The sequence below is a fragment of the Ammospiza nelsoni genome, chromosome 3, assembly GCF_027579445.1.
Source record: "Ammospiza nelsoni isolate bAmmNel1 chromosome 3, bAmmNel1.pri, whole genome shotgun sequence".
NCBI lineage: Eukaryota > Metazoa > Chordata > Aves > Passeriformes > Passerellidae > Ammospiza > Ammospiza nelsoni.
The window spans coordinates 17,131,481-17,155,863 of NC_080635.1; the positions used below are offsets into that span (position 1 = coordinate 17,131,481).

Consider the following 24,383-nt stretch of genomic DNA (forward strand, 5'->3'; position numbering starts at 1 on the left):
CTCGTTTCTCTCTTTCTATGTAAATTAGTTCTCATGCAGTCTGTTCTATCAAGGGTCTTGATCCCTCCTACAGCCCATGCCCGTCTTGGCCTCATTCCTCTGCTTGCATTGTGGTTTATTGTGCTCATCTCCAAGAACTTAAGCAAGGATGTTTGTCTGAGAAAAGTGGTACCCTACCTCCTCATGGCCCCCTTCTCCAGTCATAACTTGTTCTTCTTCACGGTGTGTTAATACCAACAGTCTTTTGCTATTACGAAGAATTCATGTCTGATGGGATTCCTGTCTGATTCATTGGTTCCACAGCCATCCAGTTATACATTGGACCCTTATCTTCTGGGATTCTACAGTGGGAAGGGAGATGCTCTTTTAAAGCAGAAACATGCTTTCCAGCAGCTGGCTCCTCTGAGTGGAGAAGGTAAACAGCCAGCATGACATATCTCCAGCTGTTCCCAAGCTCTTGCAGTTGCTTCCTGGAAAAAAGGAGACACAAACTGTGTGTAGAGATGGTCTCCTAAAGCCAGAGATTGCATGGAGTCATCCCAGGGGGTCGGCACTGGTTCCTGCCTGACACTGCACATCTTCACCTCACCCTCAAGTGAGAGTTGGTTTCCAGTTGTGTTATTTGCTGTGTTTTCCACTGTGTTTCTCCACTAGTCCAGACAAGGCTACCACAGGGATTGGAAAGACAGAGCACCTCTTCTACAAGGGAATTGGTTCAGCCTGGAAAAGTGGCTTAGGGGTGATCTATTTGCTGCCTCCAGTTCCTGAAGGGAACCCACAAGAAAGAGCGGGACATTTTACAAGGGCATGTGATGACAGGACAAGAGGGAATGTATCCAAAGCAAGTGTGGTTTTAGATTAGGTATTAGGAAAAAAATTCTTGACTGTGAGGGTGGTGAGGCACTGGAGCAGGTTGTCCAGAGAAGTGAATGTCCCATCCCTTGAAGTGTTCCAGGCCAGGCTGCAGGGGCTCTAAGCAGCCTGGTCCAGTGGAATGTATCCCTGCCAGTGGCAGGGATTGGAACTAGAGGAACCCTAAGGTCCCTTCCAACCCAAGCTATTCTAGGATTCTATAAGATTTCAGCAAATAAATCTGGGTTCAAAATGCAGTGGATTAATATTTCTCCACTGCAAGAGCTCACTGACTGGAAGATTGTACCAACACATCTGTGGCTCCAAAAGATAAGATCCGCATTTTACAGGTTTACATTCTGATAAATAGTAAAGCAGAAGTCAGTATCTGCATCAACAGTATTGCCATTACTTGCCAAAGACCTCTTAGGTTTTGAAGCCTATCCCCTCCAAGATAAGATTGCTGGAGTCCTTCATCATAGTTAAGAGGGCCTCCTCTCAGTAGGTTACCGGGAGCCTGCATGTGGCTGACTAAGGTTTGGCTGGTTGCTTGAGGGAAATGTGCTGAGCTGGCTTGCTCAGCAACAGAGTATCTAGAGAAAGAGAAAAACAGGTCCTGTCTGGAGAAGGACCAGTTCAAGGCTGGGGAAAGTAGAGCTATATCTCTAGGGGAAACAGGAGTAGAACTTGGGGATCTTACCTAGCTCCAGTGCACTTCCCTGCACCTTCAATACTTAAAAAAATACCACAAAAGTGAGCTTCCTTTTAATAAGCTGGTTTACATCATCTAAGTGCTATGCTATGTTAATTCTAATTAGATCAGTGTGTACTGCAAATGAGAGTCTTTCTCCCTAGTCCCAGTAGGAAGCATATCTAAAAATCTTCAGATGACATTTTTACTTGTTTACATCTTGCCTCCTTTTCCTGAAAGAGATTTGAAAGTTTAACTTCTCAGTTTCAATCAAAAGTGGCTGCATATGTGTATTATAAAAGCAGAAAACACAGGGATTATTTAAGAGCCTTTCAGCCATATGTGGGACACGTACAGGTGGTAGAATCACTGGGGTAGAGAATGGTATCCCTACTGTGTGCAAATATTTTGTTGTAATAATAAAATTTTTTCACTGCATTTTCGTAGACATTTCTTATTTTCAAAAAACACAGTCTTAATTATTTCCTCATGCTCATTTTTACTAGTACAAATACAAAATTATGCACTGTAAATAAAAGGGAATTTAGGAGAGTTTTCTTTAAAAAATATTCAGAAATGGAACAGTCTGAAGGGTAACAGAGAATTAGCAAGACCTGCACTCCTAAATAGAATAATACTTTGCAATTCAAGTATGCCAAATGTGTACAAGGAGGTTAGAACACTTAACATATGTTTAGTTCATTCGTACCTCAGTATTCACATGTCACAGACCAGGAAATACAGAGAGGGGATTTGATTGATAGACTAATTGATTTGCCAAATATTAGGTAGAAATTGTTGCCAGAGTCTTATTTCCTAAACACAATATTTTGTTTCAATTACAAGATCAAAGGGAAATGCAACACGTGCTGATCAATGTTCAGATTCAGCCAACTCTGTTTGTAGAAGATTGTAACCATGTAGAGCATTAATGCAGTACAGATTGTGCTCTGTATTCCCTGGTCATACAGTGTGGCTCTGTCTCCTTCTACTGGTTTACATTTGTTGTAGATTTGCTGCTACTGGCTCTGGACAGATTTAGACTTTTGTTCAGTTAATGGAGTTCCTCCACTGAGTGCCTACACTGAGTGCCAAGTCTTAGAATTTCTTGAGCCAATTCACTCAGGAGATTATTAGGTATAAAGCATTCATTTTCTGCTTAAAGTGGCTGCACTGCTTGTTTGGTTTTCTGGAGCAGTGAGTGAGGAGTTAAGAATCCACATTTATCCCAGCCAAAATCTGACTGAGATACAGCTCATATAATGCAAATGGTTTATGCTGGTGCCACTCTGAAAATATATTATTATTTTATATATGGATATCTATAGACAAGTCTATCCACAAAAAGCTGTACTGGCATCTGGTACTTAATGGAAACCATTTCATTTGAGAGGCCTATGAATGATTATTGACTTTTCTCAATCATTCCTGAAACAAGATCAAACAACCCTGAATATTTTTGCCGAAGCAGTCAAAGTGACAAGCATCTTTAAAATAATTACTGCATTATTATGATGCATCTCATCCACTGTACATACAACATAATGATTCCTGCAAAGTCTATGTTCTTTGTGGAGCAAAGTGGAGGCCAAATCCTGTAGTCTTGGCCTCACTGGAATCACTATACAGCCTGGGTCATGCAAAGAACCAGAGCCTGACATACAGACCAGCCATAGCAACTCCATCTCCCTGAAAGAACGCCACTGAAAAAGCTGTGGGAGATGTCATGCAGAAGACAATGTAAATGAAAAAATTTAGCCTATATTCTTCTGCTGTGAATCTGGTGTGAATATAACAAAGATTACTAGAAGCTACTTGTAACAAAAAGGTTAATAAACGTTTGGCAGGATAAAAATACAGACTCTAAAATCAGACTAAAAATTTGGCAAGCAGACCAGTTTGGGAGATTGTCGAAGGAAGGGGACCAGGACACCAGATGGTTCATCACAGGTCCGGTTTATTGAAGAAAGCATCAAACACTTATACAGCAAATAATAAGCTTATGAATATTCTGTAAGCCAAGCAATCTATTGGTTAAACTATACCATTAACTCTTCCTCATTCCTTAGGGCCTACGTTCTCTACTTCTCACGTCTCGCTGTCTATTTCTTTATCATACTCCGCTAGGCCCAAGGACATGTTATCTTTGCAGGTGCAAGATTTAGAATTAGCTACGGCTTTGTACTTTTCCAGTCTCTAGTCAGCTAAAATCCCAACAGGAGATGTTCATGTGTCTAGTACACATGTGTCTGAAGAGCACCTTGGGTCTTTTGGAACAGACATTTTGTTATTGTGAGGCCCACTTCTTGGCAGTGTAATCTAATGAATTAGCAATCTAATGAATTTGCAGTGTAATCTAATAAATCTGCAATCCGATGTGTGGGCAGACAGCAAGTTACCAGAAGAGGGTGTAGCAGGAATAAACTGAAGCACAAACATCCATCTGCTTGCCAGTGTCGCCTGACGTGCACTTGTTCCTTGGTGGATGAAGGGTGAGTACCCAATGTTTCCTCTGGTAAATCAGAAGACAGACATTTCTAAAAGGACAGTGACAGGCAGCTACCTGGCTCAATGCCCTGTTTGTGGGAAATTGTCTCTGCCTGAATTCTGCTGAGACCAGATGTATGCAGGGAGGGAGGGCACAGTTAGAGATTTTACAGTGATTTATTACGATGCACATGGTGAGACCAGAGAGACCAAGGTATCTATCTGGTTGCCAGATTTGTTTTTCTTACTTGCTAGATGGGGTGAGAAGGGGAAGAGAGTCTTGAGGCTAACCCACATTTTCAGCAAATAAAAATCCTATAGTGGTGACATTAGCACAGTGGAAAAGAAATGTAACCTCCAAAATTTTCCATGTTCTGTTACACTTTGCTGAACTTAGGGGCAGCATGTGTGGCAGCCGGAGCCCAAGTGAACTTAGACTCACCTTTCAGTTAAAATGCTCTGGAAGTGCCTTTTTTCTGCACTCAGATTGAATTAGAATGGCTTTAAACCTACTGAACACAGACTCTTTTCTCTTTTGAAAACATAAGATTTCTAATCAAAATACAGAATACAGATGCAAAAGTACACAGAAAGAAGGAAACTGAGATTGATGTATCTTTGGTTTAGGGAGGAAAAATAATATAATTCAATAAGACTAGCTTAAGCCCCCTAATTACAGCGTTTTTAGCACAACAGATAGGGAGTATGAGATCTACACTAAGATAGTGCTAGTTGGTACAGATCAAAAGAGCTTGTGTTCATGCCAGCTAGATTAAATTACAGGATGTGGTGAAGTACTGGGTTACTTTACACACAAAGGCTTATTTACTGAATGTATATATATATATATATATATATTAGCTTCAATACATTTCTATATGGAAACTGTAAAAATAAATTGAAAGCAATCTATCATGTGTAGAATATTTGTTCTGATACTATTCTAAGATTGCATTTCTTCCAATTAGTATGTAAAACTGTAATTTTTTTACACTATCTCTCTTTTACTAAGATTGGAAGCAAATTGTATTAGAAATTGAGGTTTATTTTTAAATGCATTAGAATTCCACCTGTCTCACTTGTTAGCTTTTGTGCCTAAATCCAATATAATCATGTATTTTATACTCTCTTTTAGCAGAAAGCCTAAGACAACTTTAGGAGTAAATTAAACTTAGGGCCCAAATTGTAGTTGTCATTTTAAAGTGTTTTTTAATATTTATTTAATATTTAATATTTATATGCACATGCCCCCTGAAGAAGCAGGATAGAAGTCTTTGGCCTAATCCAGTGTGGCTGCTGCTATGTTCCTTATGCACTCTGCAACAGCAGGATGTGGGAGGAAGGGAAAACACTGCTGGATATAAAGATGCCACAAGCCTGTGCTATCACAGTCTTCTGCAAGGCAGGAGTGACTGTCCCTCACATCTGCTGAACAGGCCACAAAGTCCTGCCTGGTTGAGCTGCGCTAGAAAGAAACAAGGAGAGTGTCTGTCATCTCTGCAGGAAGACTGATGACCTAAAAATGAAAGGTTTAGCATGGGAGGCAACTGAACTGGTTTCATTAGCTGCATCTACCTGAATTTTGCCAGTGGTGAGTTTTACTGTAAGTAGACACTCCAAAAGCAACTGGGACTTAGGGAGTTAACCAGAAATTTACTTGAAGGAAAGGGTAGTTTCAGCTGCAAGGCTGTAACAGTCAATCTAATAGGGAGCAACTGCTACAATGTAATCTGGTGAACAGGCTGAGCTACTATTTCTGATCCACTGTCACATGAAAAGGTCCCATCATGTCTCAATTGCTGTGCAGTTCTGTGGGTTTTTACTGCTCTTCTGCAACCCACACGTCCTCTCACTTCAGAATGTTTTCAATGTTTCATAACCTTAAAATTACAAGCAACCTAGGAGAGCTTGCTTGTGCTTATTTATGCTGCTGATGGACTTTTCATAGTGATGAAAAATATTCAGCTTCACTGTCATTCTGAAGAACCATATAATCATACCACTGTTTAGAAAGGAATCCTTAGGAAAGGCCATCAAGTTAACCCAGGACTGCGAAGTCCACCACTAAACCATGTTTTTAAGTGCCACATCTACATGGTCCTTTTAAATACCACTAGGGATGGTGACTTCACCATTTCCCTGGGCAGGCTTTTCCAAAGCTTGATTACCATGTCTTCACCACAGCAAAGAAAGTTTTCCAAATATCCACTCTGAATCTTTCCTGGCACAAGTTGAGGCCATTTCCTTATCCTGTTGCTTGTTACCGAGAATATCCAAACCCTCATCTGGCTACAATCTCCTTTCAGAGCAATAAGGTCTCCCTTGGGCCTTCTTTTCTCCAGAGCTGGGGCTAGACAACCCCAGCTCCTTCAGCTGCTTCTTGTAAGACTTGTGGTCTTCTACTCAGGACTGAGGCAAACAAGGCAATAAGTACCTCAGCCTTTACTTTCATCCTTTGTCACTGTGTTTCCTCTGGCATCCAATAAAGGATGGAGATTCTCCTTAGCCCTCCATTTGTTGCTAATTTATTTAAGAAGGATTTTTTTATTGTGTGGTAGTTGACAGGTAAAGTTACATTTGGGCTTTGGCCCTTCTAATTTTCTCCCACCATAAAACTTCGTGACATTCTTGTCCTCCTGAGTTTCCTGCCCCTTCTTCCACAGGTCATAAACTCTTTTTTTCCCAAGGTCTAGCCAACACTCTTTGTTGAGCTGCACACTTCAGGAACCTTCTCAACTATTTTCTCTCTGCTATATTTCTAGAAGACATCTGTTAAGTTGAAGTCCCCCACAAGAACAAGGACTAGCAATTGTGAAATGCTCAGCTGCGTAGAGTCTTTCATCTGCCTCTTCACCCTGAATGGATGATCTCTAATAGATTTCCACCAAGTTATCTGACTTGTTGGCCTACCCCCCTGTTTTTCACCTATAAAGGCTCAACCTTTCTGTCACCATCATTAGGCTCTAGAAAATCAAAACACTCCTTAACATACATAGCTACTCCAGAAGGAAGTCAGGGTGTGAAGCAGAGAGTGTCAGCCTTGGATGGCCGCCTGCACATTGAGAAGAGTGGAAAGAGACATTGTTCTGGGAAGGGAACCTCAATCCATACATTCTGCACAGGCTATTTTTACTGCTAGGCATAACAGAAGAGGGAACTTACATGTGTCCTTACATGGTTTTGCACCTCAGCTCCCTCTGCAAATCCCCAGACATGGAGATGGTGACAGAAGATTTAACTAAGATCACGGAGGCAGGGGAGTACAGGCAGGAGAAGGGGAGATCTCTTGGAAAGAGAGAAAATTACTCTTTGAAGAGAAATCTGTCCCAGAGGTTGTAGTTGTACTAAGCTAAACATCAGTGGGCTCACTCTTTGGCTCAGAGACTGACTGATTGATAAAATGTGGGCCCATACTGTGAAATTGAGCTAGTCTCCAAAGCAGGGCTGCCACACACATATTGCCTATTAGAAGCAGCTCCTGCTCATGCTATAGTCCTGAATCATACCAACAAAGTACTGGGCCAGTTGGCCCAGATCAACCATGTAAGAATGTAATACTGAAGAATACTATTGGGAAGAGATGCCCTGCTGTGATCACCTTTCCTGCAGGATCCTGCAAGAATTTCGTGACAATTGTCTTTTTGGTGGCTGAGGAGGAAAGAGACCAGAATGTGGGGCAGCTACTCAGTGCCCTTGAGACTCTGGATACTCTTGCAGCCATCAGGAAACATTAATCCAGTGTCCTCTGTGGGTCAATGTTGTGTAACTCCCATGGCAAGCTGTGCTGTGGAAATCAGGTGCTCCCAAAAAGGCCAGAAGGAATGGAAACATGTCACAGCCAAGGCTAGAACTGGTCACCATCACCAAGTCGCCGCATAGCTCTGGCCCAGATCCACAGAAATCCCATCTGGTCTTTCCTCTGGGCTGAACCTGCACTGCCAGAGGCAGTCCCACAGCCATGCTTGGTGCTGCACTCCAAGTGCAGCTCTTGGCTCCTGCCTGAGTAAACAGCTGCCCTTGCCCAATGTACTGGGATTTGAGTTTGGTACTACACAATATTTGGCATGTATAAAGGCTTTAAATACATGCTAGATCTACAGACTGTGGTCTGAACATTTTTGAGGAGTGGGCAGTTCTGTTTAAAGTGAATGCTACTGAAAATTCTACAGTAACAGCATCACGAGCAAGAAAATGCAGGATTAATAATGGGGTAAAAAAAGCAGTAAATCAGTGTATTTTCCTGCTGCTTTGTCAATACCAACTTTAGACAACCTCATTACAGAGTTGAAAATGCAGGCCACAAGCCTCTTACAGATCAGTCAGCTTAACCAAAAATCCCTCTCTGCTATCAGATCTATTTGAAAGCAATAATTTGGAGAAGATGAATCTAACTGTATGGACAAGCTGTGTCTGCTGTCTCTGAAGGAATCACTGAAGAGCATGTCTTTCTTTCTTACTTTCTTTTTCTGTGCAATTTCCAATCTTCCTTCTTTGTACCAATTCCATGATGTCCCTAAAAGAATGAGTGGCTGTGAAAAGATGAGAGCTACAGCATTGTAGCTTCCCATACAGGGTTACAACTTGCCTTACATTGCTTAAAATTTGGTCCAAGTCATGCCTCAACTGTAAATTACCTTTATTTTTTTTGTGATGAAAACTATATATTGTATGCAAATACTGACTCCATGCATGGAAACCTTGGAGGGCTGTAATCTCCAAGGACCTGTATAAATTGTGAAATTCAAAAGAACTATACTGGTGTGAAACAGAAGACCCAAACCTGATTGATGAGGATTTGGGCAGCATCTCATTAAAAACCCACAAAGCACAAACCCAAAAGTGTGTAATATGTCCCTGTACATGGGCTGCAGTCATGCCTGTAAACAGATTTTTTCTTCCATGAGCACACAGGGGTGGTTTGCACAGGAAACAAGCGAGAGCTGCCAGGCAGATACACTTGGTAAATGCAGTCACTCCAAATTTGGGAGCACATTCCATTTCTTGGCCTTGGGCGAGGCAGGGGTTTTCCAGAGCACTCCTCGGAGCTGCGTCAGAGAGCATTTGGTCTGGGCATGACATCTCAGATGCATTATGATTTTATTTAGAACACACTTCAGCTCTGCAGGCTGCAGAGGCAAGGTGCCACACTTCAGCAAGAAGGGGAAGGACTATAAATAGAGCAGGCTGGGCTGCCACAGGCAGCTTTTTCTGGTTTAGCCTCGAAGAAGCAGAAATCCAATCTGCTGAGGAGATGATGCACAGTACAGGCACAAGCAACAGCTCTTCTCTCCAGACAGTAATTGTCTTTCATTTTGCAGGTACACAGGTACAGCCACTTACCTTTAAGGAACAAGGACACACCACCTTCCATCTGTGCTTTCCTCCAGCTCTCAGTTTTTTGCAACCTCCTTATATGCAAATTGTCATGTTTTCATGAAACTATGTGTTCCCCTCATGAGTAGAGGGGAACACATTCCTTCTTTTACAAAACAAGGAATAAAATTAATCTCAAAATTAAGTGCACAGAGGTAACATACATTTTAGATTTTTGAGGCCTATGGAGCTTTAAGAATTGTTGTTTAATAGCTCTTGCTCTAAGTTGTATCCAACTAGGAGATCTCCCCAGAATTGTTTGAATAAAAAAGGGACATTTTTGCTGCAGGACAAGTACATAAAAATAGCACCAAGAGCCCAGTCCTATGCTCAGGAGATTTTGTTTTCCCTTGCAGGTACCTACACTGAGAGTTTTTTCTTCCCTCACTCTGTGGTTGATTTAGTTACTGTTAAAGAGAGAAAACTTACTTCTACCTATTTCCACAGCCTTTCACACCTTTCAGTGAGTATATTTCATTTACAGCACAAAGCTAATGGAAGCCGTCTTTGAACAGTGCATTTTAGACCCAAAGCACTTGAATTCTTTGAATTCCACACCCCCAAAGCTGCAGCCAAGAGTACAGAGTAATAGTTCCCTCTTGCTGGAATGCACCCTAAGAAGGACAACATTTGAAATAATTTCAGAATATGCTCTCAATATTACACCACACACAAAAGGAGATGGGATTACTTGGGTCAAAAAAATCAGATACTAAATATTACACTTAAAAGCAAACCATCAAGTCTTAGGGAAGACAAATGAATCTCATAAATCTTGGTCTTCCACAAAATATTTAGCCTACATTGCCTGTGTTTTCATCCCTGCTGGCCCTTGCTAAATATGAAATACAAGAACCTAAGTTTGTAGAGGAGAGTATCAGTGACCTACTAAAACCAAGGACTTCCACAGACACACTTTACTTATGGTCTACTGTAATGTTCCTCCTGCCCACTCTCTGCTACAGAGGCATGAAGGATTTCTCCATTCCACAAAGTTTAGGTTTTATTAGCCTGTTAGGTTTTTCTATACATTACTTCTCTAAATCTCTGGATGTTCGAATAATATACTTTGTTCATATTAAGAAAACACTACACAATTTTATTTGTAGAATATCAAGTTGAAAACAGATATAAAAGCAACAGAACATATAAACTTAATAGGAAACCCAACTAAAATAATAAAACAGTGTATTTTACTTGATAGTTTAATTTCAGTATGATCTTCAATAAAAACTTTACTCCTTTAAACCTGAGTACTTTAGCCTTTGTTATAATTTCTCCATTGTAGTAAAGAATCCTAAGTCACTTTAACAAACATTCTAATTAATAAATCCAGTAACACAACAAGTTTCTGTAGTGGTTCCCACTGCATGAATGCACATGGACAACACTATATATAATAAAGCCAAAGCATTTAACAAGCATGAAGAGATTTGCAATATGAATAAACTGAACACAAATCCAAGTGAACTCTACAATTACAGAGTTGTGTTAACACAAAGGCACATTTTATTTTCATTGTAAATTCACATTTCTAGAAGGTTAAATTTTGTGCCCAGGCAACTTCAAGTCATGACAGCACAATCAGCCAAACAACTCTGATTGCACGTATCTGATTTTTCAATAGAAAAATCTGGCTTCTATTTCTTTAATCCAGTTTTATTAAAGAAGAAATTAAATTAGAAATAGAACGGCTCCCCCACCCATATTTACAGACTGCAAACTATATTGCTTTCTCATCAGAAATTCTAGTTTTCTTGTCAAATTTTGTTAAGCTTTGTAACTATCAGCACCCTCACAGTTTGGTCAAAAGCCCCACAGACACAAAGTCCCTTTTTGTCAGGGCTCCAGTCCAGGCTAGAGATGGGCTGTGTTGACAGAGTCACATTCTGCAAGAGACTAAGAGACCCTGCCACCCCCATCTCAGATCCTTCTGAATCTTTCTTCGAGCGCTGGGCTGGGTACTCACTGCCAATGAGAAAATTAAACAAAAACAGCTACTTAGAAATGTATTGATACAAACACATCATAATCCTCTTTATTTCCTGCTCTACAGATAAGGCAACTAAATGTCTTAAAAGTAATGAATAATCATATCCAGCTATATCTACACTGCATACTTCAGTAGACATTTCATGAAAGAAAAAAGGATGTGGGAAGTTTTGAATCCTGACACCCCTATCCTACAGATCTTCATTTTCTAACTGGTTGGCTTTTACCACAGCCAGAAAACTTTCATCACAACTATGCTTCTGAAACTTAATGCACCAAATTAATTGCATGTAGGACTATTAAATTATTTTTCCATGTAATGTAAGAAAATGTAAATATAAGAATGGTTAAGTCAAGGCTTTCAATATTTTTCTCAGATGTAACTGACACCATATTAGAATTTTAAGAAACTCATTTTTTTCCATTTTTCACCTTGTTAACCAAGGATATAATTAGATCTTCATTACATGAAGACAACAAGGGCAAGATTCACCTATGCTGTAACATTTTTTCAGGGATTAATTCAAGGTTCCAAATCAAGTACTGACACTGAAATCACCCTTTCTACTGCATTTGTAAGCAATAATTTTAACCACATATTATGAGGTTGGAAGCCGGACCCCACTCATCATTTTCAGGAAGATTCTTTCTTAAAACATTAAATGGTTTATTTCTTAGTCCTGGCTGGAGAAGTGATCACTTACTATTTCCAGAGATGAAGGCTCCCAGATCCTCCACTTGTCATAAATATATCTCTGTTTTGTGGCAAGTGCCGAACCTGCCAAATTGTAGATTTTTGTGCCTAACAAAAGGAAATCAGCATTGTACAGAAGTCATTTGGAGATGAACTTCATTGGAAAGGACGCAGAATCTTAAAAAAGAGATCACTTGTATGAAAAGAGGCCAGCCTTCCCATAGTGGATGGTTAATTTCACTGTATGATATCTCTTAAAATCATTACTGGAAGGGACTATATTACACTGTGCAAACAAAACACAGTCAACAACTCAAACCTCAGCCAGGGAACTAAGATCATTTGGCAACAGAAACCACTTCGGGAAAAACCCCAACACGTCCTCTGACTTAATGTATATCTGTCTGCAAACGTCCACTAGGAAAAGCTTAAATGCGCTAAATGAACAACAAATTCTATTTTCACATTTTATTACAAAATTATTTATAAATAAATAAGTTAAATTTATTGTTTTATTCTCAAAAAAAATTCTTTGATTCAGAATCAAGTACCTCCAACACCTTATCTGCTCTGAATGATAGTATAGAAAATACTAAGAGATACTAAGTTGAAACTCAGCCTTTTCTAAAAAAAGGAAGTCCTAAAGAACTTCACAATAAAAGCGCCTTTTCTTGAATTACCACCAGATCTTGTTCACTAAAAAAAACAACCAACCAAACAAAAAAACCCAAATAAAAACCCAAAAACAACAAAAAAAAAAAAAAAAAAAAAAAAAATCCACAAAAAACCAAACCAAAACAGAACCAAAAAAACCCCAACAAAACAACAAAAAACCCACCCAAAAAAGCAACACGAACCAAACAAAACAAAACAAAAAATTATGAAGTAACCTGGGCATTTCTTACATATTTGTACTACACCTGTAGTAATTTAGAATTTAGAAAGTTTGTCTCTTATTAAGAAATTCTCAGTCTCCCCATACCTTCTCTGAAACAGAAGCAAAACCTTTGGTTGGATGCTGAGTTCTCATATCAAAAACATGGAATTTTCCCTCAAGCGATGTGGCCACCAGCTTATTCATATTTATATCTTTTCTGTCAAACTCCACACTGCAAACCTGGATATAGAACAAGATAAATTCAGTCTTGTAATTTAGTCACTGTTAAAAAAAATGGGTGTTTTGTAATTTGTAAATATGTATTAATCATTGCTTAATTCCACAATAATATCATCATCAAACAGGAAATAAACATGTTGATCTGAAAACATTAATCCACTGAAAAATGTCCTCATCAAGAATGAGAGGGGTACAACATGCTGAACCTAAAGAAAATTATTCCTTGGTACACTCTCAGCAGAAACATCTTCTGGGTAAGTTTCACACAGACAGAGTTCTTTTAATTTTTCCATCCTACATAGGAGCTGGAATGAAAAACACTTTTGTGATTTCCTTACCCCATTCTTAATGTTGGTCTCCCATCGTAGTGACATGGTTTTTAAGTCAAACAATTTAATGTCCCCATTGTCATATCCGGCACATACAACACGTTCCTCTTGATTGTAAGCATTACCTGGACACAGAGAGAGAATTTACCAGAAAACACAAAACCTCTTTAGCCTGTAAATTTCGGAAGTTCCAGGCCTACAGTTTCAACTTCCATTTATACAACAACAAGAACAACAACAAGTTGTTGGGATATTAAGATGTCCTGAACCGGATGCTTTTCAAACCTGAAGGGTCTAGAAAAATCTTGTGTAGGACACAAGCAACTTTGCTCTCTCCAAAGAAAAATGCAGAGCTCACATCAACCATTGCTGTTTTCTTCAATTTGCTCTTAATTAATCAAGGGACTTCTCTTAAATTAACTGCTTCATGCTTGGTAGCTGCAGCTACACTACAACAGTGGTGAGCTCCCTGTACATGGCAACATTTACGCTCCTTCCAGACCACACAGCTAGATACACTATTTTTACATTTCTAGGCACATAAATAAAGCTTGCACAGCTTACCTGTGAAGCCACAGAATCATTAATCATTTATGTTGGAAAAGACCTTCAAGATGATCAAGTCCAACTACAAATGGTGACCAAAAGTGATTAGAGAATGAATCCAAAACCCATCTATCACAAACCCACAAAACTGGTTTATTTTGAAGAAAAAAACCCACACATAAATTTTCAAGTGTAGAAAAGTAAAACCTGCTACTTATACATCCATACAAAATAAAGTATTCCATAACATCCTGAAATATATTGACAATCATCAAAACACAGTCATGTGAGAGGGAGGAATGGTCATAGTCTGATCAATTACCAAATGCCACAGTCCAGCAGTCTCTTTTGCTCTCCCCCTGTAGAGGTTCCATATTAGCCACAGGAGTGTCCTTCTGCCTTGGGTCCCACACCTTCACAGTTCCTGGGAAAGACAATAGATTTTGTATTAGGAATACATTGTCATACTGTGTTCACCTTCCCAGGAAAGCCCTTTGCTTTTCATCTTAATCATTCAAAAGACAGGAGCAACTCTTTCAACTCTAGCAAGCCGCACTTTGTTTTGTCGACATAAGAAAGAACCACAGAACTACACAGAAACAGGGTGAAAGCATTTGTTAAAGATGTATTTTCTCTGGCTGATATTTTGCATTTATTATGGTTTGTGTTCCTTCTGTCTCATGCCCAGTGACAACAGTACCTTTTGCTTATCTGTGGCTTCTAGAAGAATTAGAGAAAATGGGTCCCAAGAAAGATTCAAAAGACAGTGTACAAAGAACTAGTTGCTACAGCTTGTAACTAGTTCAGATGGCAGACTATGCCCTGCCATCAAGGGCTTGCAGGCTCACACGAACTGGGAAGACTTGCAGAGTTCACTAACTCACCATCTCGACTGCCAGTCACAATTTCTGGTGCACCTTCCCCAATTCCTAAGCCACCTACACCATCTATACTGTTTATGATTTCCTTATGACCTTTCACAGAATACACTGGTATTTCAGGAGCTTCTAAATTCCTAGGCAAGAAAGAAAAAGAACAGAAAACATGGCATTTTTCCTTGACACTCAGGATTTGTATAAAAATGAAAGGAAACTTGAGCACAAATCATAAAAGCTCAGATTAACGGTGAGAACAAATATGGATATCACCACTAAGAACCATGAGTCTTTGTTTGATTTCTTTTTTGGCTACTGCTTTGGACTGCTCCAAAAGGTCTGGCTCTGTTCTGAACCTCCCTGTTTGTAAAGGCAGTTGTGAGATTCACCACAGCAACCACTCAGGACCAGTTTTACACGCTGGGCTCAAAAATGAATCACACTACAGATCAAGATACTACAAGTGTCTTTACTTTCAGTAGGTCCATAAAATAATTTGGCTCATTGATCCTCACCTAGCTCTGACTACTGCTAACTTCAGTAATAATAGGTGACCATTATTAATGCTAACTTCAGTAATAATAGGTGACTGTTGTATCCAGCCATGAGTTTCATGATTCTTTCCCACCAATTCCCATTCTTTGAGAATCCTTCAGAATTTTATTTTACATTTCAACTAGTAGCTGTCCATGTAATTCTTGCTATTCCAACAAGAACCAGTAGCTCCTTGACACAGGGCAATATAATAATGATAATAAAAAAATCCCCTTTTGACACTACTACTTTATTTGACCATAAATTTACCTAGACATTAATTACACCAATAATTCAGGGACATAGAGGAAGTATTTGAAATGTCAAGATTAAAAATATTTATTTAATCTGGACATGAAATTTAGGTTGAACACAACCTCTTGTTTGTACTTATGCATCCATTCAAAAGCCTTTATCAGAGGATAACCTCACAGAACTTTAACAGGTTTTTGTAGCTGCACACAGAAGATGGGAGTGAAGCAGCACTGAATTAAACACGGTGCAGAATTCTGTGTTGTTTCTACAAAACAGGCATGGTCCAAATACAATAGCCAGCGAAGCCTGCACCAGGTCCCAACCACACCTGGGCAGCATGGAGAGCATCTCATGCAAAATCCACAAACAGAAACCTCTGTTCAGACAGACATGGAAAATACCAAGTAAAAATGCTTCCAGAAAATGCTTACCATATGTTAAGGTTTCCATCGAAATCTCCTGTCGCTAAGTATCTTTGCTGCAGAGATGTAGCACCAAAAGTTCCACATTTTACAGGTTTGGGCTTTTCGATCTTTTAAAGAAAGGAAATGTCTGTGTCAGCACATGGAAAAGGCAAACACACCCGCAGGCCACACAGTTTTCAGGACTGCACAGGGGCAAGGGTCAGCAAAACACACATGGGATATTTGGTGCAAAATACTACCAAAATGTTATTGAAGGCAAGCTGCACTTTGAGTTTCATCCTTGTGCACAGAAAAGCAGAGGGCCGAGGTTACTGGTCTGGAAGAAAACACTCTGCTTGTGGCCTAGTGGGGCCTTATGCACCTGAGGAACTGCTAAGTCTCAGAAGAAGTGAACACTCAGAGGTCAATCTGAGAGAAAAAAACCAACCAAACAAAAAGCAAAAAACCAACCAACCAGCCAAAAAAACCCCAAAACCCAACCAACCAACCTCAAACCTCAACAACAAAACCAAAAACCAAAAACAAACAAACAAACGAAAAAACACTCCCAAAAAAGCTAAACACAGGCAGAAACCAGAAACCCATAACACAACACATGAAAACAACCTACAAAACACAGCAGTGAACAAAATCACAGAATCACAGCCTCAGTTAGGTTGAAAAAGACCTCTGAGATGGTCGAGTCCAACCTGTGACCGGCCACTACGTTGTCAACTAAACCATGGCACTGAGTGCCAAATCCGTCTTCCCTTAAACATCTCCAGGGACGGTGACTCCATCACCTCCCTGGGCAGCCCATTTCAACGTCTAATCACCCTTTCTGTGAGGAAATTCCTCCTAATGTCAAATCGAAACCTCAGCAGCTTAAGTTCTGTCAGCAGTTGCCTGGGAAAAGAGAGACTCTCACCCGGCTACAACCTTTCAGGGAATTGTGGTGAGCGTTTCTTATCAAGAAACGACGGGGTATCAGTGAATCAGCATATTTAACACGTAAATCAGCTCCTGTCTTTTATCCCCGGGCTCTGGACAAACGTCCCAGCAGCTGTTCCCGAGGGACCGTGCTCACCTCCCGCAGCACCTCCAGACGGGCTCCGTGCAGCTCGTACAGCTGGATGATGCCGGTGCCGCGGGCGGCGCTGCCCAGGCACATCAGGCGGGCGCTGCGGGGCACCCACTTGCAATCGAACACGGTGTAGCTTAGCGCCTGCTGGACGTGCGACACCACCTGCGGCCGCTCCAGACCCAGCACCGCCGACATCCCGCCCCGCTCCTTCCCCGGCCCCGGCGGCTGCGGCGGAAGCGCCCGGCGGCCCCTTCCGGCGAGAGCCGTACCACGTGTGCTCCGCGGCCAGCATGGAGACCGAGGCGGCCGCTAGCGGCGGCTTCACCAGCGTCGTGTCCCGGCGGAGCCGGAGGAAGCGGCGGGCGGGCGGCGAGGAGCCGGCGGCGGGAGCTGCCATGGACACGGCGGGACCGCGGCCCAGCAAGCGGCCGGCGTTCCCACCCGTGGCTGCCGAGGCGCTCGGGGTACGCGGGGTGCCGGGGAAATGCCGCTCCCGCATGTCCGCTGTCCCCCGCCTCACGGCCTGCTGCGTCTCGCCCCCGGCAGGTTGGGAAAGGTGAGCTGAGGAAGATCCCTGTGCCGGCCAACAGGTACACGCCGCTTAAGGAGAACTGGATGAAGATATTCACGCCCATTGTGGAGCATCTGCAGCTTCAAATCAGGTTCAACTTGAAAACGAGAAATGTTGAGATCAAGGTAAGGGGAGCAACTTCTTGGGCCTTCCCCGGTAAGAGAAGGTTGTGTGCAGACCTCATAGCACCTTCCAGTGTCTGAAGGGGCCTCCAAGGAAGCTGGAGAGGGTCTCTTTGTCAGGAACTGTAGTGACAGGACAAGGAGTTACATTTACAAATTGAAAGAAGGAAGATTTGGTTTGGATGTTGGGAAAGATTTTTTTACTGTGAGAGTAGTGAGACACTGGAAGTGGTTCCCCGGGGCTGCCCCAACCCGGGCAGTGTTCAAAGCAGGTTGGATAAGGCCTTGAGCAGCCTGGTTTAGTGACAGATGTCCCTTCCTGTGGCAGGGGGGTTGGCACTAGATGATCTTATGGTCCACTCCAACCCCTTACCGTTCTATGATTCTGCCTCCTGAAAAGCAGGGCCTCTTCTCATGGTTGTTCTTGGTCCACAGATTAAAGACTAGAGAAGTCGTAAATCCCATTTAATGCTTGGAAAAATGGAAACTGTGTGGTGTCACCTCCCCAGGGATCACATCTGGCAGTTGTTGCTTAGAACAAGTAATTACTGCAAGTAAAATCCAAAACTACAGATCCGTTCCAGAAGGAGCCAGCAGAAGCTGGGGGAGTTTTTGTAGGAGAAAATTATGTACTATAGAAAGTTAAGTACGTGAAGGAAGAATTTTCATCCATGTCTTAGATACAATTTTGTAATTCAGTGTTTTCCAGCTATTTAAGGTTACCAAATACTGACGTGAAAGTAAACAGTATCTTTTAAGGGGGCACTGAATCTCCTAATGCCTTTGTTTGTGGCAGACAGTAAGGGCCCATAGTTTAATAGCATGTGATTTTTCTTTAATGGATTGCAATGGAATACCTTAGGGCACAGACACCAGTATAAACCTGTAATTCTTGTAGATACTCATTCTTTATCCTTATTCCTCTTGAGGAATGTTCACACCAGGAATTTTTAAGGGCATATCTAAAGTTTTGACGTACAACTCACTGTATTAGCACCACTGACATGAGAGATCTTCCAATGTAATAGTGAAAATACAACAGGAATTTTGCTTCCTAACAATGAAATGTTATCACAAGTTTGATGGCAGGAATTGAAGAAAGGTGACAGAATTATCCCTTATTTACTTTATTTCCTAGAAATAACCTCAGGGGAAAGGTAGGGAGGAGCAGGAACTCCTGCAGTTTCACTCCATAACTGTGCAGGAGAAAACCCTGGGATTTTTAACACCACCTTTTGATATGAAATGATGTCTGGTGAAAAACAAGGTAGTTTTGTTCTTAATCAAGGTAATTTTATTTTGCCCATATCCATCATCAATATAAAACTTTGAAATTAATTTCATTCATCTGCTAAGGTATATTTAGAATATTGTCATTAGAATAACTCTCCTGCCATCACCATCCTTCTCTTTTTCCTGCTGTTTGCTGTTGCCATTTAGTTTGTGTTGTTTTTGGGTTTTCTCCACCAAAAGGGTTCTACTCAGTCAGTGGTGGTATGGATTTTCAGCAGCTTTTCTCTTCTCTCCCCTCCAAGTGCAGGCTGATCTTTAAAGTTCTGATCCTAACTTGCCTGGTCTTAATTTGCAAACATAACTTCTTGTCTTGCAGACTTGTCAAGAGACAAAGGATCTCAGTGCTCTGACAAAAGCAGCTGATTTTGTGAAAGCCTTTATACTTGGATTTCAAGTAGAGGTGAGTCTCCTAACAACCAGATTGAGAGATTGCTCCAGTTTACTGGTCTGTCCCTGGCCTCTGCAAATTACCATAAGAAATAAAGAGAAAAATCCTTAGGTGGTTTTCTAGAAATCATTGTTTTCTAGAAATTGTGACTGGAGTAGACATCCAGTTTCTTAAGATAATGCCGGATAAAAAAGTAGCTTACAAACAGCACATAAACAGAAAACATAGGTTGTGTGAGACAAGCATAAAGGAATAATCTCTCTCTGAGGTCCCCTGCACTGGTAGAGACTGCTCATTTTTCTTAAGCCCAAGCCAATAACCTCCAGTCTGTGCAAAACTCACAGAATCACAGAATTAACGAGGTCAGAAAAGACCTTTGAGATCATCAAGTCCATCCTATGACTTTATCAACTAAACCATGGCACTGAGTGCCACATCTAGTCATTTTTTAAACACCTCCAGGGATGGTGACTCTACCAGCTCCCTGGGAAGCCCATTCCAGTTCCCAATCACTCCTTCTGTGAAGTACTTATTCCTGATATCCAGCCTAAACTTCCCCTGGTGCAGCTTGAGACTGTGTTCTCTTGTCCTGTCCCTGGTTGCCTGGGAGGTGAGACCAACCCCACCTGGCTACACTCTCCTTTCAGGCAGTTGTACAGAGTGATAAGGTCTCCCCTGAGGCCTCCTTCTCTCCAGGCTGAGCCCCTCCAGCTCCCTCAACCACTTCTCGTAGGACTTTTGTTCCAGACCCTTCATCAGCCTTGCTGCTCTTCTCTGGGCACATTCGAGCATATGAAAGTCCTTCTTAAATTGGGGTGCCCAAAACAGTAGTGGACATAATAGTCAAGGTATGGCCTAACCAATGCAAAGTACAGGGGAAGAATGACTTCCCTGCTCCTGCTGGCCACACTGTTCCTGATCCAGGCCAGGATGCCATTTGCTTTCTTGGCCATGTCGGTACACTGCTGGCTTGTATTCAGCCCGCTGTCAGCTGAACCCCCAGGTTCCTTTCTACCTGGTTGCTGTTGTGGCCAAAGTGTAGGACCTGGCACATGGACTTACTAAACCCTGTATTAATGGATTTGGCCCATCTATCCAGCCTGTCCAGGTCCTTCTGCAGAGCCCTCCGAGCCTCCAGCAGATCACCAGTTGTGCTTGCAGCTTGGTGTCATCTGTGAATTTGCTAAAGGTGGACTCTCATCCAGATTATCAGTAGATACTAAATAGGACTGGGCCTGTTGGAGCAAACAAACCCACTTTTTTCAGTGTTGCAGGGGCTGCTCCTTGCTCTAGACCTGTACTGGATCCACTAGCCCTAGGGAGGCAGGGCTGAATGCAGGGACATCCAAGCCTGTGTAGGGTTCTCTAGATGGAAATATTTGTATTGCTGTTAAAAAAAAGTGGATTTAACTTTAGTTGTTATTTACTAGGTTGTGTGTATAAAGAGAACAGCAGCTTTCACTGTGTTACTGGAAAAAATAACTGCTGATAACAAATCTCCTGCTCTTTTAGGATGCCCTTGCTCTCATCAGATTAGATGATCTTTTTCTGGAGTCATTTGAAGTTACAGATGGTGAGTATTTTCTGATGCAGCATTCAAGAAGTCATGTATGCATCCTGCTACTATGGATTTAGTTTTTTCTTTCCCCCTGCTCCACTTTTATCGCTTGCCCTCATGGATCAGGAAAGTCAGAAACATCTAATTTTATGTAATACTGGGACTCCTTGGAGTCCCCTGTAGAGTAGGATCTAAACCTGATCTACTTTATTTCTACCAGTGTTAGCTTGGTGCACTTTGACTCCATTTCCTCAACATAAACTGCCTTTCTCTGCAGTTCTAAAGGAGACTTCTGTGAGCCAGAAACCCCATGTCAGCACTGGCTGCAGTGTGCACTACTAGTCAAAAAAAAACTGAAATCCAGATGGATCTGTGTTGACCAGTGAAGTTGGTTTTGTAGTACTTGGCACAAGTTGTTTCCAGCAACTTGACCAAGGAAAGTATTAACAGGAATACACACCACTGCTGTTACCCTGGTCATGCTATTCTCATTTCAGTCAAACCTTTGAAAGGAGATCATCTGTCAAGAGCAATAGGGAGAATAGCAGGAAAAGGTGGAAAAACCAAATTCACCATAGAAAATGTGACCAGGACACGCATCGTTCTTGCTGACACGTAAGTACAGACTGACTTCCTCCTAGGCAAAGCACAACCCCTCAGCTAATCCATGTCCTATGCCAGAAACAAAGATAACTTAAATTTTATGAAACTATAGAGTAGTAGTAAGAAAAAATATTTAAGAGACTATTTTAATGAATACAAATTATTTGACCTTTTATTATGAGAATGATGGTGTCACCAGCGCATCTAGAATTCAGTCACTCCCTACAGCATAAGAATTCCTTCTTATGAATAATCAAAGTTGAACTCACAAACACAGCAATGTTTTCCTCCTGAAGCTGCTACACTGTTAAATCTGCAAATGGTAAAATCTATTTTTAAAGGATTTAGAAGAGCACAAGTCTTATGTTGTAGGTTTTGTGGGTTTCGGTTGGGTTTTTTTTGTTTACAAGTGTAGAAAAGAAACTAGGACACTGATAAAAAATTCCACATTTATCTCTAACCTCCAGTTCTCCATTAACTGTGCAATCTCTTCAGTTACTGTTAACTACTGCTACTTTTCTTTCTACAGAAAAATTCATATTTTGGGATCTTTTCAGAACATTAAAATGGCACGAACAGCAATTTGCAATCTAATTTTAGGTAAGTCCTCTTATTTAATCTTCACTGCATATGAATCTTGCAGTTTGAGAAACTGCTTTATGGCTCTCACCCTCTTCCCTGTCTTGTCCACACCTATATTTGGAGTAAATAGCTTGCTGGCAGTTGGCTTGTTGCTCTTAAGAGAAAAATCTAGGGGAGAAGCAGGGAATCCAGGACTTGCTTTCTGGCTCCAAAACCCTCACCACATTGCAGAAAGATGTTCTGCATTTTGATTTAGCTACAGCATTCCCTAAACGGTCTCAAAAGCCAGAGGGAGCAACCCACTCAAAGCAGAACTTGAGCTCTGCACTTGCAGTAAGATGGTGACTGACCTTGCCCATCCTTCTCACCCTTTGGCTTAGTTCTCCACTTTTAACACAGCGTGAGCACAACACATCCATTTTTGTGACAGATTACATTTCTTGAGTAGATTTGTGCCTTCTTCTGCAGGAAGTCCTCCATCCAAAGTTTATGGCAATATTAGGGCAGTGGCCAGCAGAGCAGCTGAGAGGTTCTGAGCTGCACCACCGAGGACTGGGGCTGGAAGTCCAGGTTCCTGAACACAGGAGAAACTGAGAGCTACAGAAGCCATCAGTTTTCTGCTGGATTTCGAAGCCCAGAAGAAAACCACAACTGTTTGTGGAGTCTGATTGACTTTGGACATATGGTCTGATTTGAACACACCTAATGTTTCTGTCTAGTCATTAAAAGAGGTTTTAAACTGTCTGTATCAAAAGTCCATGATTTTACTTGAACAGCCTCAAACAAAAACCTGCTCCATTACAGATTTTCTGAATATCAGACTTAAAACGCTGCTTCTTCAGAAAGCCTTGGTGTTTAATGTTTCAAGCCTAAAGGAATTGGCAGAGTTATGCATTTATAAACACACATCATGGTTTAGTATCTTCCTGAAAGAAGAAGGAGTCAACTGGAATGCAGAGTCCAATGGCAGGCTGTCCACCGAGTGCTGCTGCTGAACAATGCATCACATGAAAAGAGTAAGATGAAGGGGTAAATAACACACTTGAACTGAATCCTGAATCTGCACACATATAGATTTCTTAATTCCTACAAATTATCTGTAAGGACAGCCTAGTGGAGCCAAGAGCCATGAGGTTAAGTATGTTCCAGTGTACCAGAGAACAAACAACTGTAAGGTCCTGTGTGTCTCCTTAAAATGCTACATAAGCAGCATAATGCAGTAAAAGTAGGGGGAGAAATTAAGAGTGACCACTCCAAGTAAGATTTAAAAATGAACCCTCTTCTCCTAAACCTGCCAGGCAACCTTCTGTAAAATGTCTTGCAAAATATATAAGTCAGGTTTGGGAATGAAAACAGAAATAAGATTATCAAACACACAAGCAAATTAAGTATTTAGGTCAATGTCCAAGTTTCCAGAATAGGGCCTTCAGTTGTGAATAGATTAAAGACTTGCTGGAGTACCTTGAGCACACACAGTTTAGCAGTCTGAGTGATACAGGGGACAGTGTGTGCATTCTGAGCAGCTCCAGGCACATGTACCTGCTCACTACATTTTCTGTTTCTTGGCTGCTTATGTCATTTATTTCAATTAGCTTCAAGATAAAGGAGAGTGATGCAAGAGCACACAAAACTGACATTTATCCTAAATTAGGTGCATACCTACACTGACCCAAAGCAGTAGAAGGGAGAGGGCAGCACACAGAAGGTCCAAACACCTGCACCCCAAAGAGCACAGCACAGAGCTGCTGTGAAGGGTATACCTGTGCAAGAAGGGCTGGTGTCATCAACACAAAGCTCAGACATTTTCTGAGACATGAACTGCCTTTTATTCTCCACCTACATTAATGTTAGGGGGGGGTTGGTTTGTTTTTAAAACCACTTTCCACAGGGATTTCAAACAAAGTAGGTTATCCACTTTGAACATTTAGCAAAGAGAACCAGATGTGCCATTAAACAACCTCAACATGTCTTGAAACACTGAAATGACCCCTGGTCGTTTTCAGCAGACTGCACCCTGTGGAGTTTTGTAGTAA

The 24,383-nt window shown here is 41.3% G+C and overlaps 2 protein-coding genes across 3 annotated transcripts; one reads left to right on the top strand and one right to left on the bottom strand.

Annotated features, from left to right (window-relative positions):
• Positions 1-10,471: 10,471 nt before the first annotated feature.
• DNAAF10 (dynein axonemal assembly factor 10) lies at positions 10,472-17,464 on the bottom strand. 2 transcript variants are annotated; one of them, XM_059469155.1, is made up of 8 exons: positions 17,237-17,464; positions 16,177-16,277; positions 14,966-15,096; positions 14,404-14,505; positions 13,545-13,660; positions 13,072-13,206; positions 12,100-12,197; positions 10,472-11,371 (listed from the first exon to the last, which is right to left on the bottom strand). In XM_059469155.1, exons 1-8 carry the CDS (start codon positions 17,426-17,428, stop codon positions 11,164-11,166), a joined length of 1,083 nt encoding a protein of 360 aa, XP_059325138.1. In that variant the 5' UTR covers positions 17,429-17,464; the 3' UTR covers positions 10,472-11,163. The 2 variants fall into 2 exon arrangements, with proteins under 2 accessions (XP_059325138.1, XP_059325139.1); XM_059469156.1 differs by lacking the exon at positions 17,237-17,464 and adding an exon at positions 16,410-16,648.
• Positions 17,431-23,104, top strand: PNO1 (partner of NOB1 homolog). Its single transcript, XM_059469157.1, has 7 exons — positions 17,431-17,697; positions 17,780-17,929; positions 19,536-19,619; positions 21,120-21,180; positions 21,663-21,780; positions 22,298-22,368; positions 22,819-23,104. Exons 1-7 carry the CDS (start codon positions 17,524-17,526, stop codon positions 22,884-22,886), a joined length of 726 nt encoding a protein of 241 aa, XP_059325140.1. The 5' UTR covers positions 17,431-17,523; the 3' UTR covers positions 22,887-23,104.
• The last annotated feature ends 1,279 nt before the right edge of the window (positions 23,105-24,383 follow it).